The sequence below is a fragment of the Lytechinus pictus genome, chromosome 10 (assembly GCF_037042905.1).
Source record: "Lytechinus pictus isolate F3 Inbred chromosome 10, Lp3.0, whole genome shotgun sequence".
Taxonomy (NCBI): Eukaryota; Metazoa; Echinodermata; class Echinoidea; order Temnopleuroida; family Toxopneustidae; genus Lytechinus; species Lytechinus pictus.
This window is the reverse complement of record NC_087254.1, coordinates 30,055,901-30,083,173: the sequence shown is the minus strand read 5'-3', so window position 1 is coordinate 30,083,173 and position 27,273 is coordinate 30,055,901. Positions and strand designations below refer to the sequence as shown.

The following is a 27,273-nucleotide window of genomic DNA, read 5'->3' as shown; positions in this document are numbered from 1 at the left end:
GAAATAGGCAATGAATATATTATTCCATAATGATGATTTGTTCATTTAATCAACAATTTTCTTTGCACATTCTTTTTTCCCGGCATCAATATTCGACATGAACCCAACATAAAAAATAAAAAAAAATTTATTGTTGACAAATATTCTAAGCGATATATGAACTGCATGAGTAATAAATACATTGAATACCTCTACAATTTTGTCTTCACATAATATCAACAATTTTAGAACAGAATAGATCTTGGAATCTAAAAATGTAAACAATTTCACATGTATAATAACATATTCATAGAATATGGTTAAATATAAGTGTCTATGGAATTTATTATCAAAATAAAAATGGCTAAAAGTCTTGATGTCTGTGCATCAGAGTACTATGTACATTGCAAGTTGCAACTACAATCATTAGGTATTGTATCAAAAATTCAATAGAAAAAACAAGAAATATTAATCGAATGTCTTGTTTAAGTTATAAAAATAGCAGAACACACTAAATGCATACACAAATTAATAGTGCTGACTGATGATCTGTGTACTTAGTAATAAACATTAGTCTAACATATAAACAAAACATACATTCGTCATGATAGTGTAGATAGGACATTTTGAGTCTGTACCACTTAAGATATCCAAAGTACATTGCTGTCCCGGTGCCAGTTAACTTTCAACTTGGGTCAGATTCTGCATAAATACAAATATATTGCTCCGACTGATGATATGCGATCTCAAACTGAACATCATTACTCTGTAACACTGTAATTCTTCAAGATTGCATTATAACAAATATACACAATCATATACATGTATGTATCAAATATATTTTGGAAAGGGTCATAAAAGCTGTTGGAGGTATAAAACATTGTCCCACTAACAATACTCCACTTCAATTCATGTGTTTCAAATAAAACAAGATTACAATGAACTGGGACTTTTTAAAGAGCACTAGAACTTATCATTTTGCAGTAGCATTTTTATGAGAAAAGCAATCACATTAACATGCTAAAGAAAATAGTACATGTACATAATGAAAATATAATTTTAGAACAGAATAGATCTTGGAATCTAAAAGTGAATTCAATTTCACATGTATAATAACATATTCATAGAATATGGTTAAATATAAGTGTCAATGAAATTTATTATCAATATAAAAACGGCTAAAAGTGTCGATGTCTGTGCATCATAGTACTATGTACATTATGGATCAATCAGAAGATATATACAATTAATCATAGAAAATGTACACACTTGTAAAAACTTTGTGTGTCAGGCAAGTTCATTACTCATAGAGGTAGTTTGTAACATACACAAATATTATCAGATGAGTAAGTTTCATATTTGCTTCAAGAAATGTCTGTTCATGGCAAAAGGAAATGTAAAAGAAGTAAAAAGTATGCCTTCCTTGGTACTTTAGACAACTGATAGCTTGATACTTTTCCCCAAGATGATCTTCCAAACCATTCATACAAAACTTAGCTCAGCAATTTTTCTTCTGACAATGTAACCGAGTACCTTTAGTCACCTTCTTCAGTATTTGGTAAAGTCACAACATATTCAGTGTCATCAACTGAAAGAACAATACCTTTGGTCATAATGTTATCACATTCCATGGCTACAATATTACCTCTGGAAAATTCACTTATAAAGTCAAGTGTACTTCCTATTTCTTGTCCATCCATACATCTGAGCATTCTGGTAACATCAAATTGCTCAACCAACACTAATACATGTTTATTGCAAGCACAATTTTCATCATCATCACAATCATGGTTTTGGAAGGTGATGAAGTGAACTATTTCCCCAAGGAAACCTTCTGTTTATATCACAGAATCATTTCGCTTAAAATTCTGTGAGTACTGCTTCGTCGAAAACAAAATCTTGTTTATGATAAAACGTTCAAAGCATTCCACTGTAACAACAAGAAGCTCTTCTCTAAGAAAATCTTGTACAGCATGTATACATGCCTGGCTCAAATCAAGAAGTCTAGCTCTTCCAAGGCAAACAACATCAGCATTGCCACTTCTAAATCTTGCAAATTTCTTATGAATTTTGTTGCCACCCACCATTCCGGAAACATATGTAGCAGCACCATGTGAAGTTATGTAAGGCATGTTCCTAACCAGATCCTGCAGTCTACAAACAGACTGAAATATTTGTTGTGGAACATAATTTGTACCAGAGAATAGTTTTTTAAGGTAACCATTATAGGATTCAAATGGAAATGCTGATGTGCCCCACAAAGGTCCCCACTGTTTTACACTGTTTGACATGTGTAATAATAAATGCACGTTAAATGTAGATTCTTTTATACCATATAAAGGTACTACATACATCACAAACTTTCGTAACATGAAATCACTTGATCGCAAAATGTCGTTGGTTATATGTCTTGAATTTAAGTGGAATATAGCACAGACCAACATGGTCCAGTGAGCTAGAAATCTATTAGGGAGTATACCCAGTAGTATGACTGGGGAGATATACAAAAATGTCCTCCATTCTGAAGCTTTCCAGAAGTTGATATCCTTCAGCGTTCTCGGAATTCGAGAGATATTATTGGAGACTTTTAGTGACACAATACGCCTGTTAATTATGTGCTTCATATTGCCTATGTAATAATGGCAGTTCCTGTTCACAGGGTCTAGCCATGTGTGCATGAATTTCTTCACTACACCTAAACAGACTGCATGCATGTAGTCAGGGACAAAACCTGAAATGATGTTAAAATACATCAAGAATGACAGTACACTAACACCTTTCAACCCATCTACAAGTATGCCCGACTCTGCAGCGAGGACACTTTGCATTTTTGTTTCCTCACAGGTCCTTTGCTCCGCAGGAGGATCCTTGTATGGATACCGCATAGCCCTTTCTGCATGTTCCCCCTTCTCCTTACAAAAAGGACATCCATAAAACCCATTGAACTGGATCATGTTTTGTAGAAGTGGTCTAGCCACAGAATCTACAGTGCACAGCAGTGGAAACACTCTTGATGTTTTGGCCACACCAACATGTGTCCACTGTAGGCCTGTAGAAGAGAGAACATTACACTCATCAACAAATGGTTTGAGGAAAACAGACATGTCTGGCTTGATCTCCCCAAACCACAGAGCAGTGAGCATAACATTCTCTCTTCTCATCCTCATGGGCAGCTCATTTATCGTACACATGACCGGCCACATTGATGACTTTGACGACCTGAATATGGGAACACCATCAGTGTTCCATGAAAGAGAAAGATTATCCTTGTGGCAAAGGAGCCCTTCCCTGACTAACTCTTGGTACATTGTACCATCTGTGATATCGGATATCGTTTCATCCGTCCTCCTTATCTCTCGGTTTATAATGGTCCCACCAACTTCGGTATGTTCCAACAGGTACTGTAGTTGGTCAGCAAGAGGAAATACTAGGAAGAATTTCCCTTCTTTAACCTTGTTATCCTCATCTATTTCTTCCCCACATTTGTCGCATATTTCTGGTAATTCCCCTCTTTTCCCCAAGTACTTCATACAGTTGCAGTAAAAGTGAAACTGGCACGTGTCTTTAAATGTATGGAAGACATTGTTAAACAAGTACTTGGACTGTGGGAGAGAGTGTGGGCAGTGAAGATTGATGAGGTCGATGAGGTCCTGAAGAGCCACTCCAGTAATGTGATGCTTCATGGCGAAGGCGAGGACGGCAAGAAAGCTGTCGAACTTTGTCACATCACTCCCATCGCTAGAGATGACTTCATCCCCGTTTGGTATTTGCAGATTTTGAGGCTGCTGAAAGTTAAAAGAAAGAAAAATTTGTTAAAAAAGAAACACACACACTAACCATAAAAATATTCTAAACATGACCAATTGATAGTCCAGAGGTGGATTGACTGAATCAAGGCAGACTGCAACATTATTTTAAAACAATATTTATTGGCCCAGTTATAAACCTTCTGACTATCGAGTTTTGAAAAAGGTTTCATGGGAATGCCTGCCATTCATAATTGATTTGATTTGGTTTGGTTCATTTATTTTCAACATAATCACATAAAAAATACAAATAATAATATAATAGATTAAAATACATAGAAGGTACGGTTTATAATATTCTTTGAGGCTTGATGATTTTCTAATTTTCTTTGCTCATTTTCAATTATTTAAAATATTTCTAGTCAGTTTCCTCTATTTGTTTGAATTTAAAACAGTATTTAGTGTTGGTAATTGATACAAAATTAAATAAAGCAATCTGGTAGATAATGTGGCAAGTTATCTATCTGTCAAATCTTGTGGCTGCCGCATGTTTGTTGGCCAAGATCTCAAGAGGGAGTGAAACACTGCACCATTTTTTCAAAAAAATCCTTTAGGTGGGTAAAAAAAGGGTAAATGTCATTAACTTTGCAAGAACGCTGCTTAATTTCGTAATGTATTTACCTCCTCAAGATCTGGATTATGCTCTCCCATATCAGATCCCTCATCCGAGTAGAGTTGTTGATCAATTTCTTCCTGAAATAAAATCGGACATGAAAAGAATGTAATGTTCAAGGGCGTTTTATTTTCTTTTTCTTCTTTCATTTTAAATGATCAATCTATAAACAAAGCTTAGATGAACAGTGATATTAAAACAACAATCAGTTTAACTATACAAAATTGAATAATGAACAAATATATGGGTTCCTCAGGGCTAAACACCACAAGCCGATTGATTGCCCCAGGACACTGCAACCGCCCGACTAGATGAATCTGAGGCTAAAGTGATGTGTTGCTTTGGAGGGACTGTAGTCCAGCCCCCACTTAATCACCAGGACCCTCTTCTCCACCGACACGGGTCGCAACTCCGGGCAAACGAGTCGTCCCTTTTAGTCGCCTTCTACGACATGCATGGAATACATCGGGCCAATTCTATCCCCGGACCCGCAGGGGCATAAAATGAATGGGAAAACCTATATTATGCTATTATGCTTACAGTTAAGCTTTTTCAATGACCAATATGTAGTTTGATGGAGGGACGCATTCTGTTTTCACGAGTAGGATCCAAATCACATGGCAGTTCGATCGTCAACTGGAAACTGTCAGACATTTTTTTAAAGAGGAAATCGCTGAAATATCCGTAAACGTAACAATTATATGTGGGGCCCCACAATTATTCAATAATTATGTTTTCATGTTTTCAATTCAAAGACAGATTTAGTATTGGGATAAAACCCACTTACCTCTTCAGAATCCCCATTTTGTTGATCATCAGAAGATCCTTCGGCCACATCAGAGTCGGTCCCCTATCAAAATGCAAAATTAGAAAATATATCTTAAAATCTCAACTTGAGATGTATGCTGAGTTTATTGTCATTTCATAATCCATCATCAACAATTACATTTGACTGATTTAACAATCTAATTTTTAGTCTTCAAATAAAATAATGAATGGAAATTCCCATTAATAAATTGCTGTATACATTCACCTGTAAATAAATACAAAAGTAAATCGGATGGATACAGTAGAGTACCATCCAGCATCGTCCTTACTAAAGACTCATGACACCCGCCATACTGCATTGGGTAATGATCAATGCGTGCGCCATTGTGAGAATTAAGGGGTACTAACAATGTTGCACGCATTTAATGTTACAAGTTGCTATGACAGGCATCATGTGTCTTCACTCCGTTCTGTTATATCTGGGCCACCCTGTATAACAGAGATGCCAACCTCTTTACACAAACCAAAAACAAAGTTAGGGTGGAATTCACATCAACGGGCTAAAATAACCAAAAGGTTTTTTAACCCAGATGTTTTATGGAGCGCCACACTACAAAAATGCACACTAATTTATAAATGCGCGCTTGTTGCTAGATTTGCGCACTCATCCATAATAAGCGCAACACAAAACCTATGAATTGACCACTGAGCATGACGCTTATTTTTGCGCTAAACTGGCAGGAGGAAAGTATGCAAATAGTGAGTAGAAACTTGACAATAATCTTTGATTTTTGCCAAAGTTATTTGACTTATCATATAAATAACACACTCATCTTGCGGGGAAAACCTCCAAACCTCCGCTTCAAAATCAAGTGTAGAGAGCGCTGATTGAATGAAGAAAAAATAAGATAAGTGCCAAGGGAGTATGTGGTGGCAAAGCAGTAACTATCCGGCTTTCCATACAAAAGTAGGTCAAGGTTAACCCATCTCTGACGTAAAACAACGCTATTTAACCATTTGGTTAGTTAGCCATTTGATCAGAATTCCACCCTTGATGTCTAAACAATTTTTTTTTAAAGATTTGAAAAAAAGAAGGATTTTCACACAAAATACTTGTCTTTTCCACACAAAAAAAACTCCCCCCCCCCAAAAAAAATTGTTTGCTTTAAAAAATGCACTATCATAAATCACACGATAAAATTGTACTGGTTGACATGTTGTTGAAAGTGCTGGTCTCCCACATGGTATCATTGGTTTGTTATCTCTCGATCACTATCTCAATGTTTGTAAATACCTCTTCAGAACCAAGGATTCTTTCTCCATCATCTGATTCTCCAGCAGATTCAGCGTCATCCTGGGGATTGATGTCCTCCTGTCATGGGGAGAAAGATACACTAATATTAATTTGAAACAAATAAATACAAACTTATGTGTATACGAATCATAAGAAATGGAAGCTAGAACATTGAAATTAAATGTCAAATGATTGGAAAGTGTGTTCGTCAAATAAAATGTTTATTAGATCAACACAAACACAGAAAATTGGGGGTTTCCTGTACGGACTCAATCGGGGCAGAATCTAGACCAATAATGTTGATATCTTTAAAAATAAAAGCTTCAGAAAACAAGTTTGTTATCACATTAAAGCTTACTTATAAAAATTTCATATTGAAGCTAAATTTACTCTATTCCATTCATCACGAGACTCCTACTTAGTAAACTAAAGATTACTGATACTACAAAAAAAATGAATGAACTTTGAATGAAAAAATTTCTTGTAAAATATCAGCAAATATCATATTGCTGTGAAGGTATGTGTGATATTTGAGAATATATATTTGAGAATATTTTTAGAATATTTAGAATATATATCAATGAAAATATGCTCAAATGTAACGTTACTAACCATGGAATTGCCCTTTCGGTTAATATGAATAAACTGTTAGTTCAAATTAGTTCAAAATGTATTGAAATTTCATCAAGGGGGATATAACCTTGGACCTGCCCTATACAAAAAATGCGTCTTTGAATAAGTTATTATAACTTTGCATCTTCCAATAAACACACAATCAAACTTACATTTTGTCTGCCTTGTTGGACTGGTCCATCATATTCACTTTCACTTCCACCGTGAAATGTCTCAGAATCTGGATTAAGTAAAAGCAGAAAAAATAAATATACCTTTTCACAAGTTATTAAAAAAATTGCTGTGAAAAAACAAAATGAATCGGTTTTTAAAGTCGTTGATATTTCTATTTTTTGAAAAAAACCGTTAATTATTTCATATTTGGGCCCCAAATAATTATTAGATCAGATCCATTTCTTGATATTTCAGCCGTTTGTGGGCCGATTTCGACCAAATAAAGTTTATTCTGCCATTAAAATTGCATGTTCTCTCAAATTTGATACTCAGTTTTTAATTACCTCACAAAAAAATTGCGATCATGTGCAGCGCTCTCTCTACCAAAACCAAACTACCCCTGTAAGGCTTTAAGCTTTACAAATACACAACCCTCCCTTTAAAGTCGTAATTCATGTTATTTCGAATTCGACAGTCAGTTTTCCATTATCTTTCAAAAAAATATTGGGGGCACTTTGGGATATACTCATACGTTAGCTACTAATATTTTAAACTCAAGGGTTTATAATGAATTTATTTAAAAAGAATGATAACTTACCTCAAATTGATGATTTATGTCGGTTAGAATGCGGCCTTTTTTTGATCGCCGCACAACGTCTCTCAAAACTGATCGGCATCGCATAGCGTGCCACCCATACCTACGGAGTACGGGCGACACGCTATGCGATGCTAATCAGTTTTGAGAGACGTCGTGCGGCGATCAAAAAAAGGCCGGATTCTAACCAAGGTCAAGGACTATCGACATAAATCATCAATTTGAGGTAAGTAAGTTATCATTCTTTTAAATAAATTCATCATAAGCCGATTATGGGTTGGGGTTTAAGTGTGTAGTAGAAGCAGATAAAAATAATAAATAAAGGGGATAAATGCGATAAATCAACTGATCGCAAAATTCCAACAAAATTTTGAATTCCATCCCGTTACAGCGCTGATTAGAGTTACTTATCACGTAGAATAATGACCATGACCTGGCCCTGGGCACCAGCACACACATCTATTCAGTTTGTGTGTACCATAAATAATCGCATTGCCGTAGTGTATTATTTGTTCGTTCAGCGCGGCAATTGACCCAGATGACAATGAGTTGTTAATGGTTACGACCCGACGCCAGCGGATAGTCAAAGGCACTACGTAGTGTGATGGGTCATGAGTAACATACATTTTACACATGAAGATCAGGAATGGCCCTGGGGGTGTATTCTGAAAACGATTTTAGGTTAAAATTTTTTAACAATACATGTATCTTATCTACGTCATATCTACGAGACTACGTCACTAAAATATTGCACAGGCGCGCGCGTGCTTAAGGAATAGCGATTTGCTAAAATACATTTTAGTGACGTAGTAGATATGACGAAGATAAAATAATTTTAAAAAAAATTTAACTTAAAATAGTTTTCAGAATACACCCCCTGATCTCACATCTACTTTGTAAATGGTCAACATGATGATGGTTGACCATTTACAAGACATTCATGTAATATCAATATAGCAAGCGTTGTGTACAAAATGCATGGGAGGCCAGTCTAGTCCAGGGGTGGCTGTTGTACACATTGTCAATGCAATGCACATCGCACAGTCACAGTATTGTAATGTACCTATGTGTGCCTGATCTCTATTCATTGGTACAATGTACAATTATAATGATTAATATCTGTACATTCACATTTCACAAGCTCTCTTAGACTTAAGTAAATCTTACCATTGCCTCTGGGGCTGCCATTGATGAAATCCACGGGCTGTTCGACTTCTAACCCTTGCTCAGATGCACCAGTATCTGAATCAGATTCTGTCTCTATGACCATGTCCACATTATCCAGTCGTCTTCGACGAGCTGCAGCTGTGCTCCTCGGCAATTCATCCTCCGAGTCCGAGTTTTCACGCAAATAACGTTTGTATGATCCACGTTCACGCTGAACCCTTGCTCCATCCATGTTTGCAGAACCGGCTAGTATTTTTTTGTATTATTTACAAACAGTTATTTCGTTAAATTACGATACAAAAAATAGCACCATATCACATATGTCGAACACGCATATGAATATTGCGCCATATGCATGTGGGTGATGTTGCCACAAATAAATTTCGCATTATGCCAAATGCGTCCGAAAATTATGCTAGATTTGGCTGAATAGTGCTAGATCCGTTGTGAGCTAAATGCTACACATGCAATGATTTCGGAAGCAAGCTTTGCGAAGTTTTAACATATTATACCCCCCCCCCCCCCCCCCGATTCCAATATCCTGTAATTCCTGGGTTTTTGTTTTTGTTTTTGTTTTCTTTTTTTTCCTTTCTTTTTTCTCTCACTTTTGTTCACTTTTTAAAAATAATTTGTCAAAATTATCATGTAGATCTAGTTGTATATTAATTTTATGAAGATAATTATTAATTTGTTGTCTGTGCCTGTGGTAGTGTGGCACTAAGCTCCTCCACTTTTTAGTGCAGGATTCCTCCATTCTTCACATAATATCACTTTGACAGCTTCATATAGGCCTACATAATTACATATATATATTATGTATATTTATGTATAGCCTATAGGGTCTATAGGCCTATATATATTTATATATATACATAGGCTTAGGAAGATTTTTAGGATTGGGGGAGGGGGGGGGGCTAGATCTTTTGTTTTTGACCGGCCGTTTGAAGATTTTTTCCCCCCGACTCCCCCCCCCCCCCCCCTTGTCAGCATTTTAGACAGTCATTTTTTTCTGTTTCTGCGCCTTTTTAGAGTGTCCTTTTGCGTAAATTGTTAAGCCTTTCTTTTTCTTCTCTCTTCCCTTGTAAAAAAGTACTGCGGTAGTACTGCGGTACAAGTACCGCAGTACTACCGCAGTACAAGTACTGCGGTAGTACTCGTGGTAAATTGGTCGGTACTACTGCGGTAGTACCGCGGTAGTACCGCAGTACCTGTACTGCGGTACCGCGGTACCTATACTGCGGTAGTACTGCAGTAGTACCGCAGTACAGGTACTGCGGTAGTACCGCAGTACCTGTACTGCGGTAGTACCGCGGTACCTATACTGCTGTAGTACCGCAGTAGTACTGCAGTAGTACCGCGGTACCTATACTGCGGTAGTACCGCAGTACAGGTACTGCGGTAGTACCGCGGTACCTGTACTGCGGTAGTACCGCGGTACCTGTACTGCGGTAGTACCGCGGTACCTGTACTGCGGTAGTACCGCGGTACCTATACTGCGGTAGTACCGCAGTAGTACTGCAGTAGTACCGCGGTACCTATACTGCGGTAGTACCGCAGTACAGGTACTGCGGTAGTACCGCGGTACCTGTACTGCGGTAGTACCGCGGTACCTGTACTGCGGTAGTACCGCGGTACCTATACTGCGGTAGTACCGCAGTACCTGTACTGCGGTAGTACCGCAGTACCTGTACTGCGGTAGTACCGCGGTACCTATACTGCGGTAGTACCGCAGTAGTACTGCCGTAGTACCGCAGTACCTGTACTGCGGTAGTACCGCGGTACCTATACTGCGGTAGTACCGCAGTACAGGTACTGCGGTAGTACCGCGGTACCTGTACTGCGGTAGTACCGCGGTATCTGTACTGCGGTAGTACCGCGGTACCTATACTGCGGTACTACCGCAGTAGTACCGCTGTACCTGTAAACCTGTACTGCGATAGTACCGTGGTACCTGTACCATGGTACTACCCTGGTGCTACTGCGGTACTTGCACACCTTTATGAAAACGATCACAATTTCATTTAGCTTAATCACAGTAATAAGAAAATTACAAAAGTATTAATATTATAAAAAGTTTATTTTGAGATGTATATATATATATATATATATATATGTTTTAACATCTGTAATCATGTACTTTCTTACTAACATGACTAAGTTTTGGCACACACAATGGCTAAATGGTTGGTTGAGGTAACGGGATTCCTGAAGTTTTAGCACACACAATGGCTGAATGGTTGGTTGAAGTAAAGGCAAGTTAAAGTTATATGCTTAATATTTTACATGATAAAAACTGTAGTGAAAATCATCTGTACTCGAGTTGCAACAAAAACAAAGATATCTAACATCTCTACTTTAGTACTTTTATAACAACTATGACTAACGAGTTTTAGGTTCACGCACAATGTTTGTGGTGAAGGCAAGTTGAGATTACGCTTCATATAAAAAGTCTATACAATTTCCAAGAACTGTTGAGTTGTAAAACACTGTCCACGTACTTGTATCAAAGTTGCAACAAAAACATAAATCTTCCAATCTTTGACAAGGTAAGTAAATAGAAGTAAAACATGATTATTTAAAACCATTAAAACTAAACACATGCATCATATATGTAGAAATTGCAGCAGATAATCTATCAATAATATCTCAAAACTGTAGTTAAAAACATCTCTACTGAGTTGCAACAAAAACATGTAGATATCTAACATCTCTACTTTAGTACTTTTTTATAACTACGATGACTAACGAGTTTTAGGTTCGAGCACAATGTTTATGGTAAAGGCAAGTTGAGATTACGCTTCATATAAAGTCTATAAAATTTTCAAGAACTGTTGAGTTGTAAAACACGTACTTGTATCCAAGTTGGAACAAAAACATACATCAATCAAGTTCCTTCCAATCTTTGACAAGTAACACGAATAATACAGTCAATTCAATCTTTATTTCCAAATAAAGATTGAATTGAGCGGAGAATTAAACTGACCATAAATATATATTATAGGTAATAAAGAGCAAAGAAAATGGGGTTCCATCGGGATTCGAACCCGAGACCTCCGGATTGCTAGCCCGGTGCTCTACCGACTGAGCTATGGACGGCCCTAGTCGATAATTCGTCCCATAAACCCCTTAACTTTCAATGCTCGTATGGTCAGAAGCTATAGAAACCTGACATAAACCCAAAGGATAGAATCAACTTTATAGGCCTATGCGAGGGATCACGGCGAAGTGATGCAGCTTTTTGAATATATAATTAACACGAATAATACAGTCAATTCAATCTTTATTTCCAAATAAAGATTGAATTGAGTGGAGAATTAAACTGAACATAAATATATATTATAGGTAATGAAGAGCAAAGAAAATCTTTGACAAGGTAAGTAAATAGAAGTAAAATATGATTATTTAAAATAATGAATCATAAATAAATAAATGAATCATATATGTAGAAATTGTAGCAGATAATCTATCAATAATATCTCAAAATTGTAGTTAAAAACATCTGTACTGAGTTGCAACAAAAACATGAAGATATCTAACATCTCTACTTTAGTACTTTTTTATAACTACTACAGATAATCTATCAATAATATAACAATATTTGTTACAGCACTTTATCAATGTGACCTTACACAACAAATAAGTAGGGTAAATATATTGTGTACACATATAGAAGACAATGCCTTTAAAATGTTACATGAGCATACTTTGTTATTTGGCACAAGGCAAAGTTTTTAAAGGACGAGAGGAAATTTGCCACTTAAATAAATGGCGTCAAACGCATACACATTATCAAAGTTATTTTTCAGCACACAATGAATACATTTCAGCAATATCTTTGGCAAATAGAGTACGGAACAATCAGGAACATGAAATAATTTGGTATATTCCCGTCATTCAAAATCATAACAAAAGCAATTTTAATTCCATTCGCTTTTGTTTAAAGACCAGATTAACAATACCAAATGTCTCAAATTTTAATGCATGTTTGAGGCAATTTAGGTTCCCCATATAAATTTTGATGTCTTCCAAGAGACGTAGTTTCTTGTTAGTCTGATTTGATTCCATTCTTCAAGGTGAATTTGGGCTTTTATCCGTAGATCATATATAAATGCCATTTTTTGCACAAAAAAATCTCAAATTGTTTCCTTATCAGATCAAAATTTACTCAACAAGAAAGTTCTTGACACTTATTTGTTTAGAAGGGTGCCAACAAAGAACACTGATTGATGCGTGCGCACTGTCATTTGATATCCACATGCCAAAACATAAAATTTAATATATTAGTACCAGCTGGACGGAAAACACAATACATGCCTAGAATTGATGTGATGGCCCATGAAGAGCTTTTTATCAAAATAGCTTTAGAAACAGGTGAAATGTTAAAGATCATCAAGCGTTGGGATGCTACGCTACAGATCGCCATTTTGAACTAGGCTAGTTTGTGCGCAAGATGGCACTGTGTGTATGATAAACGATGCAGGAGCACCTTTAATATATCAGATAAGGATAATTCTGGCCCCTATTAAAACATTATTATTATTTTTTTTAATGTTGGTCTGTAGCAAGCATTATAGCAATGCCTGTGGTCTAAAACATATTCCAATCAACCAAAAAAATACACAGGAGCGACGGGCGATTCAGAAGTGCCAGAAACGTACCAAACATGGCATACTCGGATAGGTCGCATCATGATGATCATACTAAATTATATTTGGAACAGAATATGCATGTGCTTGTTAAGTCCTCTGATGCTGGCAGTGTTCGGCAGGCCCATGTTACTGACCTCGTCACTGAATGGTGCGAAGAATGTGGCAGGTCGCGCAAATTTGCCTCCTCTGGACAGTGAACAGGGGATAATTAGTAAGTAACAAGACTTAGCTCATTATTAATTAATTAGTCATCTTGACAAAGTGCTTCATTCGGTCTCATCTTGTGGTTCTTGGTTTAATTCTTTGGCTTGGTTTTCTTTGGCTTGGTTCTCTTTCGGTTGAGATCTACGTTTGGCCAACTTAATTTCGTTGCCAACTTTGTTCCGCATAACGATGCGGATTTCCGATGATGACACTCCTGGGAACTTTGACTTGACATGACCTGCAAAGGAACACGTAAAAAACAAAAAAAAAAAGATTATAGTCAAGGTAGGTAAATGAGAATCATAGCACGACTTGGGTGCCAATGGCCACTTGAAATTTTATTTGGCCACTAGAAATAAGAAAGAAGCTCTGTATTAGCCACAAACTTGTTAGGTTCTACAACACACAAGTCTATGATCAAATATATTTAATGTGTTATGTTCACCTGTAAATAAAAAGCTAAGCACTAGCCCTGCATAGATTGGGCAGTGATATCTTTTTATAATAAGTAGGCTGATACGGGCTATTCCAGAGTCAAAGACATTACAAATATGAACTAGATGGATCTTCGATTGCGAACTATAAAAAATCCTGCTTCCGCTATCGCACAATTTAAAGGATGTAACTTGTACTTTGAATACAAAGCTATGAACAAGTTTATACACTACAAGTTTACAAACATTTGGCTCATCAAATGTTCAGCTATTTCATAAAATGTGTACCATCAGGATCCATTACATAATTTGCCCAAATATGTAATGTCCATGATGGCACACATTTTCCACTATAAACGAACAATGAATGAAGAAAATATTATCAAATCAAAATTGCTGGTAGCTTTGTAATCTGAGTAAAAATTACATAATGGACGGGTACATCTGTCAGAAGTGATCATGATATTGGGAAACCCTGTTATAACGAGCTCGCTTATAATGAAGTACAGGTAACCCTGTTTTAACAAGGTGGTCGGGACCATCAAATTTACCTCGTTATATTAAGCGGTACTTCGTTATAAACGGCAGATTTAATAATACATATAAAACACAGATTTACGATCGGGACCAAAGGATTCCCCTCGTTATAAGCGAGTTCGTTATAACGGGGTTTCCCTGTACCGCTTATAACGAGGAGAATCCTTTGGTCCCAATTGTAAATGTGTTTCTATATGTGTTATTGAATCTGCCGTTTATAACGAGATACCGCTTATGACAAGGTAAAATCGATGGTCCCAAACACCTCGTTATAAGGGGTTTCATGTGCACATGAACAAATTTTAAAATTTTAAAATCCAACCACTTTGTTAGCGGAGGGTTAATGATTAAAATGAAACATTAATGGCATTGCATAATATTATCTGCACCCACCAAATTTGTAAAGCTGACAAATTTAAACACAAAAACCAAAATTGTACATCTTGACAAATGTTTAATCAATAATGAGCTAAGTCTTGTTACTTACTAATTATCCCCTGAAGCTTGTCACTGTCCAGAGGTGGCTTTGCGCGACCTGCCACATTCTTCGCACCAGTCAGTGACGAGGTCAGTAGGGTAGGCCTGCCGAACACCGCCAGCATCAAATCGCAGGTGTACTTGCGAAAATCACCAGCGTTGCACCTGTCGAGGACGTTTCGACTAAGAGAGACCTTCGATCCAAGGGCAATCTGTTGGGACTTAAGAAAATACAACATGGTTAGTGATTATATGCTGATATACCCTACTGACTTAATCATGGCCAACATAAATGAGGGTAAATTTACTGTAACATATTTAATGCAATGGTTGAAATTAACAAAGATTTATACAAACCATTGTTCACATCTATGAAATACCATTTGTAAACTGATGGATAAAATAGATGGATCTTTTGACTGTGCGCAGGAAGGGGAGGACGGGGGTTGGATTCCACCCCCTCACTTTTTGCACGATAATTCTGCAACGCACGCAGGTATTGCCGCGCGACTTCAGGAGTTTTTTCATCGAAGTCTTCCGCATCGTATGAGACCACATTTCGCAACGACCATGTGTATACCCTTTTGTAAGCGATTGCTAGCCCGGAAATCGCTAAATTTTGTGATTTGTGTACAAATCCTATGGAAACTGATTTTTTTTTCCAATAAGAGAAAAAAGCTTCATTAATTTTTTTTTCAATCAAAACTATCTTTTGATTTTGGGCTAAAAATTGTTGACTGATGGTAAATAATTTTTCCATCGAAAAAACAAACAATAAAAAATAAAATAAAATTAAAAAAAAAATAAGAAATTCCAAAAACAAAGAAATACACCAGGAATTATTTGGCTGTCGCAATTTTGAAAACATGTTATAAGTTATAAAATATGATGATGCACAAATTGAGCATATTGTCAATTATATTTCGAGATTTATAGACAAAAGGGATTTCGCATAATTTTGCATAATTAACAATACTGATTTTTTCAAAAAAATATTACAATCTTGTAGATTATGTCGCAGGTTATGGTGCCAACTTTCGTGGCGGCGGCGCGTTCTGCGGCCGAGATTTCTTGTGGGGGGGGGGGGGTGCGGGCTATAGACTAACCTGGCCTGGTGAGGACTAAATACTGTTAACAATATTGACAGTACACACTTAATGCAACAAATAAATGTTTCTGAAATATTTTGCCGATTTGCAAGCTCGAACCATCATATAATTAGAAATTGTTATCTTGTATACGAGCAGTAATCAATGTTAATCATGGTTATGTACAAATTTTCTTTTTGAATCTGGGCCACTTAGTCGAACTAAAATATTTATACATGAAGTAATTACCTGTGGTCGTGCTGATGATGGCGAGGGTTGGGTGGAGGACTGGGTGGAGGAACGAGCGGGCGAGGAACGAGCGGGCGAGGATGATGTAGATGACCCTCCTGATGGACAGTGCATCTCTTCATGATCAGCCTGCCAATGAAAACGAAAATCCATATTTCATACCATCAAATATTTACCAAGATTTTACTGCAAAGTAGGTCAAGCAATCAAAGGAAACAAAAGCAAACAGAAAATAGCAAATAGCATAAGAGATTTGCATGCATGTTTCCTCCTCTAAAAAATGACTTCTAAATAGTTACTAATTCCCACTGATTCAGTTTTCATAGACCTATACAATATAACGATCCATCCAGAGTAATTCATCATAAACACAAATGCACGCTGGCCTGGAATCGCTTTGCCTAAAGGAGTGATCACACAGTCATGACTATACCCACAAATGCTGTACACATTTGCCTGCGGTATTAACCTGTACGATCGTAGTTCGCCATGTATCGACCATACCTACATATGCTCAATGCATACTGTATGCATATTTGCGAATGCCACAAGAATGCAGTGAGACAGCAGTAAATATGCGATACTCTTCCATCAAGAAAGAAGAACCAGTACGAGGGTTACACACTTGGTACAATTGCAGTAAGAATGTCATAGGTATTGTCCACCATTCTTACTGCAATCATACTGAGTTCGCAAGACATCGTACTGGTTCTTCTCCATTCTTGATGGAAGTGTTATCGGATTCTTACTGCTTTCTCATGGCATTGGCAAATATGTGAACAGTAGACATAGAGCACTAGTTCGTACCACATGCATACAGCAAATTCGTGGGTATAGTCATGTCCAGTGTGACCACCCCTTAAGATTCACAACATACCTTGAGTCTCGACATCTCCTCCATATCCACTATGAACCCTTTAAAGGTTTCGATGAATTTAGGCACTCCTTGAACAAAAACAAAATAACATAGATATTTATTCATACCACTAAAAATTGAACTATTTAAAACTATGAAGGTATTATATGAAGAAAAATTTGCCAAACCGAAGCTGAATACTCTAGAATGGAGAAGAGAGCTGGAGATTTAATACAAACATAAGATCATGACACAGATAAAAAAAAGTAGAAAACTTCTTTGAGAGATTGGGATACCTCAGAAAAAGAAGCCACTCCATGAATTTCACAAAGTTCAGAAGGCTTATACAGAGTTGTTAACATATGGAACAAGTCCCCTCATTCCAACTTTTTTTTTTACCAACTATTCAACATGAATTATTTAAATGGGCTCAAAAGGGCACCATAAACTAAAGGTTTGTTTAACGAATATGTGAGGTATATGACTATGAGGTATTGTCCAAGCATTTGAATACTAAATAATGGGAGGAAATACTGTACCTTGCAAAAACAACAGCTGTTGCTGTATCTTTTCCCTAACTGCCTTCTCCTTAGTCAGCTTCACCTGCAGATCCTCAGTCTCTCTCCTTGATTTCTCCAACTGCTTTTTCAGGTCAATTATCTCACCACTTGTTCCACTTCCCGTTGCCGTACGTCCATTTGATTTTTTCTGTCAGAATGATAACAAATCGGACACTAGTTAAAAAGTATGGTTTATGAATGTGAACCAGCGCAATTACCTCGTCATAACAGGATTTAGTTAATTTTGACCAATAACAAGGTTTCACTGTGAATTAGGATTTGTAAGATTTTACATGGCAATTAGCATACTTATCTAACTAAATATATTGACTTTGTACATTTATAATGTTTAATTACTTAGCTAAATATGTTCAATGAAAATTTTAAAGGATTCATTCAAATGTGTTAAAATTGTAGCAATCAATAGGAGGGCAAGTCCAAGATAAGGTCCCCTGAGAAGACAAAATTTCATCTTTGCTCAACATTGAAATGTTTGGTGTCATTTTGAAGCATGATAGTTGAAATTTAAAATTCTGTGAAGGAATAAATTGTATCATGCAAATTTATGCAAATTTCAGTGACTTAATTTGCATAAATTAGAAATGCTGTGTTACGTATGGGACAAATATAAAAAATCATTATTATTTAAAGAGGAAGATCAGTAGTGGGCGAGAGGGCGTTGGAACCATTTAACTATTTTGGGAGCTGGAATGAAAATAACTAAAAATACTGAAGTAAGATCATTAATTTTAAACAAATGTCACGTTTATTTGATCAAAATCGGTTCAGAAATGGCTGAAATATCAAAGAAAACAGATATTTACTTTTGTACGTGGCCCACGTACAAAAGTCGATAACGGCCGTGTGTATTGATATTTGAATTTTACGAACGAATTTTCGCTCTTCGATGGATACAAGATCAACCTTTTTTCATTCATAAAATCACACAGAAGTAAAATTAGGTGTCCAAAATTCCACGATAGTTCTTTAATGATGTTTTCTTTATATAAATACCCATTAACCTGATTTCAAATACATTTCGAGTTCCTAAACCACTACTGATCTACACCTTTAAAGGAACACAATTGAAATTTTATTAATATGTGGACCTAAGAGGTTCATCATCTATTTTAATTTGGTATGAAAATTTATGCACGACGCAATTAATTATGCAAATTAGGTCGCGTCCTATCAGCGATTGTCCCATACGTAACAAATTGAGGACATTTTTTTAGTTTATTTCTGAATTTGTAAAAGTTATTGCAGTGCTATTCTGGGAAGTTCTAATTTATTGTGTTAAGAAGTTAGATACTGGTTAGAAAGAAAAGAAATAACAATTAGACCCATTTTTAATTAGCAAATGAAATAATGTTACGTATGTGACAATGTGTTACGTATGGGACATCCCCATATATATTGCATGCGAATGTACATGCAGCAGGCATCAATAGTTTCTCAGTACATGAATGGTCAATGAGCCTGCAGCATGCATCCCAATCTTGCAGCCACTGTCTTGAGACAATACTAGACTGCTGCATTCTAAATGGGGAGAGGTAGGTAAAATAAATCAGCATGAAATGTGTAAAATATATTAATTTAGGTAGAGCATAATCCATACAGAAGTCATCACTTCATTTGAGAACAATCTGAATATGAAGGAGCACATTTGTTCTTCAAGAAATGCAACAACATTAAGCCATCCAGAAGAACCTGATTCAGATTGAAAGAATGCTATAATTTGATTAAAAAATACCCTCTTATTTATTAATTTGTAAGAAAGGTGAAAATATATGACAATCAGACAGTTGCCATTACTGTCAGCCTCGGAATCATGAGGAAGAAAACAAGTCTTGCAAAACAAAGTTCAGCTTTGCTAATGAACCAGAGACAGATTTTTTTTTTTTACCTCCACCAGTTACTACCAATCAAGAAATTCACATCTTTACAGAGGAAAGTGTAGCTACTGAGTAAGATAAATACAGTGAAGAGGGATAACAAAAAAAAAAAAAGAACAAATTTTACAAAAATTATGTGATGATGCAGAAGATGCCCATAAAAAATAGCCTTTCAGAAAAGTTTTGTTAGAAACTGTGACAACATCAAGAATTTTAACTGTGTATTATTTCATATTGTGGCCCCCCTGTTCAAGATTAAATATACAGGTAGTAAAGATGTATTTGATAAAAGCAAGGGTGTGTATGCTTTCATTTTAGAAATCATGCAACTGTTTCATGGCATTTCATATTTAGGGAAAATACACTAATATAGACCAAGAACGGTGCACGGTGGTTCATTATATTCGCACAGAATGATCATACTTGTTTGTAGATCTATAGCTGGTATTACTCAAGTGGTTCTTCTTGAACAATAGAAAAGGCATTTTCACACAGTTTAATTATACAACTTAAAAGCCCAGTGAATGTATAAAAATTGCCCCCACCCCCAAATAAAAAAAACAAAAAAATATCATCAAAACTTCTATAATAATTAGCACTAGTAAATACATGTTCAAATCAGTTAGTGGTTGATTAGCAGCATGCCCGTATGAAACAAAATAGATAAAAATGAAAAATATAATCAAATATGATTATGGTTGTAAATTTTATTGGAATTTCATTTTCCTGACAATTTGCAAACAAATCTGATTAATTACAGCTTATTTCACTTTGGTAACCAGACCAAAAATCCAATATACGCTTTCCACACACTAAACGAATAGGGGAAAAAATGTCCCATACGTAACACGTCATATCTGTCTTTAATCAGAGCCTGTACTTAGAGCTTTCTGCCTTTTTACATGAAATTTATCCTTGGTAAACTTGAGTGCTGTGACTTTTATCACAGTGAGTTTCAAGGTTTTAAATGAAATACTTTCTGAGCAATTTCAACTTGAAAAAGAAATTTAAAAAATCTCTTTTCTTCTGGTCCCATACGTAACAGCACACATTTTCTCTTCTAAAATCTCATTGTCAAGGTCATTTCTCACAATTTTTTACATGAATACACTTCTCCTGGATATCAATCACCATGGTTAAATTCAATGCAATCAAAGTTCCTTTACACCATTTTTCTGGAAATAAAAGCCTCTGAAATGTCCCATACGTAACACGCGCGTTATCTTGGACTTGCCCAGGACTGAGCATTTAGTTAATTGTCATATAACAGTGATTTTAGGACACTTTGCATATGTGAACAAACTTATAGCTTACTATGCATCAACAGGTACCTTAGATTAATCACGCTTGCAAGTTGCAATTCCAAGGTGTTTAAATAGCTGCACATACCGTTTCATTGGCACCAAACATTTGCTTCCTGAGATCCCTGGCCATCTCATTGCACTGTGAAATTTTTGATTTTGATTTCTGAAAAAGGAAAAGATAGAAGTAAAAACAATTTTATGATTTTTTTTAAATAGTACTGTTTAGCATCTTGGGAATTGTCTAGGCACACAAGTTACACAACCATTGGCGATTGCAGTTACTTCATGAAGAAAAATTTAGCAATATGTAGACGCTTAGAACCATCTGTATTAAGCACCCAAGAAATTTAAAAAAAGAGCAAAAACATGTTATTCTGTTTCTACAAATTGAAAACAAATATCCCTCCTTATACATTTTAACCAGAACATTTGTTTATAAATATGATTGAGCTGCATAATATTGAAACAAAGCCAACAATGTTATTTCTGTAAACTGTAAAGGATTTATTGACTATGTTTGTTGATGAGTTTGTAAATGATAACTGGATAGAAAGATTTTGTTAATCTGTCAGTCATCAAAAATTACTTCCAGTGTTGGGATATCATATGACACATGTACACACACCTTTGTTTCTTTTGGTTGAGGCTCCTCATCATCCGTCTCCAACTCCGAAGATGAATACATGTATGTGCGTGTTGGTTTCTTCTTTCTCTTCCCTCTCCCAGTTTCCTTATCAGTCTCCATTGATTGCCCGTCACACATCTTGTTCCTTTTTCTGATGAGATTATCCTTGGATCCTTTAAACAATTTTGAAACAAATTAAAAAATTAACTATACAATTTCAAACAAACTCACTTGGAGCTTTCCCACTCCTCATTTGGTTTGGTTTATGGAAATAATTAATACAAAAATCACTTTTCAAATGTCTCCATAATCATGATAATTGCTTTAACATATCAGGGAGACCCCGAAAAATTTTTTTAACTGGCTAGGGCACTTCTAAAAAATAATCATGCACATAATCATGTTTATGTCAGATTGTCAATTTCTAGTACCTACCTCATCATTCATGCAGCTCGTCAGCGCCACACATACAGACATAACTCTGGGGCAATCCGAATCCACTCAAAAGTGAACAAAAAACTAAAAAAGTTCACATTTGTGCAGTTGGCCACGGGAGGGAAGTCTCGGAAGCCATTAAATGACTGAATTTGTGCCGAATGGAGGGGGAAATCCGATTCTTTTATGGAGGCACAGCAAAGCTAGCATATTGCGTCATATTTTGGTGGTAATTAAGTATTGCATGATTTTATTATTTTAAAGCTGAATTCAGCTGCACAAATGTGAACTTTTTTTGTTCACTTTTGAGTGGATTCGGATCGCCACGCGCAGCGTGGCAATCCTCGGAGTTAACAGACATGTAACTCCGGGGATCGCTAGCGCGACAGCGCTAGTGATCCGGAGCCAAAAATGTCTAATGGGAGTAATGCGCAGCGAAAAACTGCTTTAAAATAATTAAAAAAAAAATTAAAAAAAAAATCTGCTAGCGATGCCCGGAGTTAAATAACAGACATGTTGATAATGCATGTGAGGCTTGGTCTTGGAAATTTACTAGTACTACGTGATCATGTGGTCAGTGCCACTGTTTACATCGCACTCACTGCAATATACCAACATCATGGCAATGTACGAACATCAGAACATAAATCACAGACAATGTTTATAATATAGAAGAGTAGCTAGTAGAACATTCAAATACAAAGTCAAATTCAGTTAACAAAAATAACGGTAAAGCCTAAAGGTCTACAATATTGCACACCCCCCTGGCATTTCAAAAGTGTATGGCCGATTGAGATGAAATTTGCACAAATTGATGCTCTAATAATGATTAATACATTACGATATCGGCATCGACATCCAATGCGATCGCAATGGAGAGTAGTTGTTGCCTCCGATCGTACAACCAATTGTGATCAATCCCAAACAATAATAACGCTGATCATAACATGTGATAAACTTTTTTCCATTATGAATATAAATTATAAGGGAAAAAATAACAGAAAAAAATGTAAAAAGTCTTGTTAATGTTATCACACTCACAGCGTTATAATTGTTTGTGATCCATCACAATTGGTTGTACGATCGGAGGCAACAACTACTCTCCATCGGCATCGCAATCGCAGCCATTGCCATGTTGACACCGATAAGGCGATATCGTGAGTTCCCGCCTTCGAATTTCTTTGAAATTTTTGTCACATATCAATCATTATTAGTTAGAGCATCAATTTGTGCAAATTTCAATCGGCCAAATATTTGTTGAAATGCCAGGGGGGTGTGCAATTGTAGACCTTTTTTTACCAAAATAACAATTTGAATCAATATAGATCTAATTAATAGTACATTGACTGTAATACTGGTAGTGGTACAAGTCAATGGACCATGTCAATTGACTGTTAACCCATCAGTGCCTAAGGCTAAGCCCCGCATATTTGTGGGATGGTAGTGATATTTTAACGAATAATGGCCAACAAAATTTACGACAAATACGAGTTGCCAATTTGTAGAGGAAAACAATGATCAATTTGGCCTTTAGCCTTTAGGCTTTAAATAGCTCTCGTCCTTGATGGGTTAATGAGTCACAAGTAGATCTACTAACATACACAAGGTGTTTTACACATATGACAAGAATATATAGGATTAGGAATGGTGGCAGTGAGTGAGCATGTCAACAATAATGTTACATTCCCATGGCCATGCACACGTTTGTCTTCGGCTTCGCAGACGCAGTTTCTTTTTGGAAGGTTTAGATCTATTTGAAAGTCGATTTGAACTTGAAGAAAAATATGTAGGCCTACGTTAAATTCTTTAGACTTAAATATTGTATGACATCAGATGTGTTCATTATGAGATTGTGCAGCCGATCATATAATTTTCAATTTGATTTTATGCAGAGAATATGTATTTTTGACATTATTCGTTGACATGTACGTCATTGTAAATATGTATGACCACAATTATCGTATAGTAATGCATGCATGATGCATGGGACTGAGTTGCATGGGTACACCGTACGGACTTACTATTTACAGCCAACACTGTTGCTCGATACTTCTCCGTTTTGCTGCCACTGACCCACATAACTTCAACAGCTTGATCGACATAGCTTTCAGGATCCACATCCTTGTCCGTGTCTAATATCCAAGAAAATGGTCCAATTTCGACGCTGTCATCGCTTTCAAATTCAAAAAGACAGAAAAACTCGTCTGAAGCTGGTGGCGGCATAGTGAGGCTGAGATCTTGAATGAAAAATAGACGATCGCGCGCGCCTTTCTACGATCCAATAAAAAAGGTGCACGCGCGTCACGTGATTTTTCGAGATACGCGCATGCGTCCTTCAGGTGATCACGATTGTCAAACAATCGCGTACATATTACATCGCATGATTTTACTGTTCAATGTCCATATTGCATGTAAAGATTAATTAGCCTATATAAATTTCCCGGGATAATTATCATCCTTTTATTGTGAGTATAAACGATAATTGATTTACAGGGACCGCGGGGTATCGCGGAACGGGGTGGGGGGGGGGGGACTGAGGGTTGCAGCCCCCGCCCCCCCCCTCCCCCATGCACACACACACACACACACACACACACACACTAATCTTGTTTGGCTAAAGACAAATGTGGTCAGCCCCCACTTTGAAAACCCATTTCGCGGTCCTTGATTTATGATGAATGTGAATGACAATGGTGTATAATTATTCCAGGATAAATATTCTCCAACGACATTGTTACAAAGATATATCTACTGAATGTTTCCGTTCAAACCTGACCACTGTTAATGAGGCAATTCACAAGCTTGAATCATGCGTTAGAACGATCGTGAATTTTGGAGGTTTTCAATCTCATGAAATCGTTTGTTTGTTTGTTTTTCACAGTATACATTTTTTATAAAAAATGTTCAATTATTTCAATTCAATTATGGGCGTCGATCCCGATCCATTCATCAGGGGATGATCGGGGCACCACCCCTTTCCCTGATGAATACTGGGTATTACGTAAGTATCGACGCTCATATTCCGGCCGGGGCTCATAATAGCATTTAATTGCTCCGATTTATAATTTTGTGAGAACCTACTGAAAAGTAGTTGAAAGTTTTTTCAATTCATATTCCTTAAGTGTTGGGTAGAAGAGAAATACGAAACATATAGTGGGTCCTAATTGTTATATAGGCCTATCAATTTCGAAGTAAATTTATATCATTTCCGAACCGGCATCTAACATTGTAAATTGGTAAGCGGCAATGCCGACAAGAAAAGACAAACTTACTCAGTCAGGGGGCTTGGGGGCGCCCCCCCAAAAAAAAAAATAAAATAAAATAAAAAAAATAAAATCATGGTTTTTTCCCAATTCCATAACAGTGATTGAAAAAAATACTATTTCTTCACACATGAAAACTCAGATTTTACTTTATGTCAAGTCACATAATTCAAAGCAAAACATTATATAAAAACACATTTAGGGGGGTTTAAACCCCCTTGGGCTGCCGAAAATACGCTACATACGCTGCTTCACGGCTTGGGCCGCAAAAAAAAAAAGCACAAAAACGCAAAGTTTCGCCACTTCACGGCTCATTTCGTCAAAACCCCCTTGGTAAAAAATTTAGATCCGCCCCCCCCCCCCAGCCGCTTTAGGGTTAATATTTGCAACCAACAAAAAAACCCAGTAATAATTGAAATAAAAGAGAAAACTCAATAAGGTGCTATGTATTTTGTGTTGCATTGTGTTGTGTATCCTAATTCTTTTTTCTTTTTTTTTTTATCAAACTTGGAATGGGATGAAATGCACTGCTGTTACATAATATATATGTATATACCATAGGCTTAGGAACCGGGGGGGGGGGGGGGGGGCTCGGATATCATTGAGCCCCCCCCCAATATTTTTGGCGGGGCTAATATAATAATATCATTGAGCCTCCAATTTTTGGTCACAGATCCTGGATCCTCCTCTGTTAAGCCCATGTTAAAATGATTATTTCAGATGATTTTTAAATGTGGGATTAGAATGCAGTGATTTCAGGTCACTTTATCGAGAGAGAAAAACTTCAGCTTGCGCTACGCGCTCCCATGATTTCATTGCCTTTTGCAGTGGCGGCGCCACAGGGGGGGGGGGCCCACACACCTCATATTCTGGCAGCGAGGTGCCCGAATGCCCTCATAATTTTGTAATTTCATGCCTGTCATATAAAATTTCGGCATTTTACACAGCAAAAATCTCAAAATTGTTGGTCAAAAAAGCCTAAAAGGCCAAAAAATTGTGCTTGCTCGCAAATTAATACAGGGAAGTTGTTAACAAAAATATTGAGCCCCCTAGATAGGTGTGCCTTTACCCCCATCTTCAAACACACGCACAGATTATATTCTGGCAGCAAGGTGCCCGAATGCCCTCACAAATTGGTAATTTAATGCGCGTCCAATAAAATTTTGGCATTTTAAACACACAAAAAAATCTCAATTTTTTTGCTCGCTCGCTCGCAAATTTAAACCGGGAAATTGATATCTGGCAAAATTGTTCACCCCCCCCTAGATAAAGTGTGCCCGTATGCCCATCCTCTAATTTATTGTCTCAACCCCCCCCCCCTAAAACCATGACATTGCACAAACACAGATGCACTGCTCATAATCTGGCAACAAGGTGCCCAAGTGCCCTCATAATTTTGTCATTTCATGTCCATATTTAAAAAATCGGCTTTTCACAGCAAAAACCTCAAAATTTTTGCTCGCTCGCTTCGCTCGCTCGCAAAATAAAACCGGGACGTTGATATTCGGACAAAAAGGTTGAGCCCACTTGATAAAGTGTGCCCTTACGCCCATTTTTTTATTGATATCTAAAGCCTAACACCTCCGCTTCCATTTTACCCATGGAACATTTTAGTAAAGAATAATACACAACTATTATAGTGAAGAGACATAGAATTTCAGAATATCATGCAATCGTGCACTGGCTGGT

General features: G+C 36.7%; 2 protein-coding genes and 1 non-coding gene across 5 annotated transcripts; all 3 read right to left on the bottom strand.

Annotated features, from left to right (window-relative positions):
- Positions 1–1,358: 1,358 nt before the first annotated feature.
- On the bottom strand, positions 1,359–9,112 carry LOC129268704 (uncharacterized). 2 transcript variants are annotated; one of them, XM_054906225.2, is made up of 6 exons: positions 9,009–9,112; positions 7,246–7,313; positions 6,461–6,538; positions 5,186–5,248; positions 4,407–4,478; positions 1,359–3,764 (listed from the first exon to the last, which is right to left on the bottom strand). In XM_054906225.2, exons 1-6 carry the CDS (start codon positions 9,109–9,111, stop codon positions 1,818–1,820), a joined length of 2,331 nt encoding a protein of 776 aa, XP_054762200.2. In that variant the 5' UTR covers position 9,112; the 3' UTR covers positions 1,359–1,817. The 2 variants fall into 2 exon arrangements, with proteins under 2 accessions (XP_054762200.2, XP_063961852.1); XM_064105782.1 differs by having other exon boundaries at positions 1,359–3,761.
- A 2,919-nt stretch (positions 9,113–12,031) lies between these two features.
- Positions 12,032–12,102, bottom strand: TRNAA-AGC (transfer RNA alanine (anticodon AGC)). Its single transcript has one exon. It is a non-coding gene; the product is annotated as a tRNA-Ala (tRNA).
- Positions 12,103–12,753: 651 nt separating this feature from the next.
- LOC129270465 (uncharacterized) lies at positions 12,754–25,845 on the bottom strand. 2 transcript variants are annotated; one of them, XM_064105780.1, is made up of 8 exons: positions 24,343–25,845; positions 21,887–22,059; positions 21,347–21,424; positions 18,042–18,210; positions 17,524–17,591; positions 16,647–16,775; positions 15,320–15,530; positions 12,754–14,099 (listed from the first exon to the last, which is right to left on the bottom strand). In XM_064105780.1, the coding sequence occupies exons 1-8, from the start codon at positions 24,542–24,544 to the stop codon at positions 13,924–13,926; spliced, it is 1,206 nt and encodes a 401-aa protein (XP_063961850.1). In that variant the 5' UTR covers positions 24,545–25,845; the 3' UTR covers positions 12,754–13,923. The 2 variants fall into 2 exon arrangements, with proteins under 2 accessions (XP_063961850.1, XP_063961851.1); XM_064105781.1 differs by lacking the exon at positions 15,320–15,530.
- Positions 25,846–27,273: the final 1,428 nt, after the last annotated feature.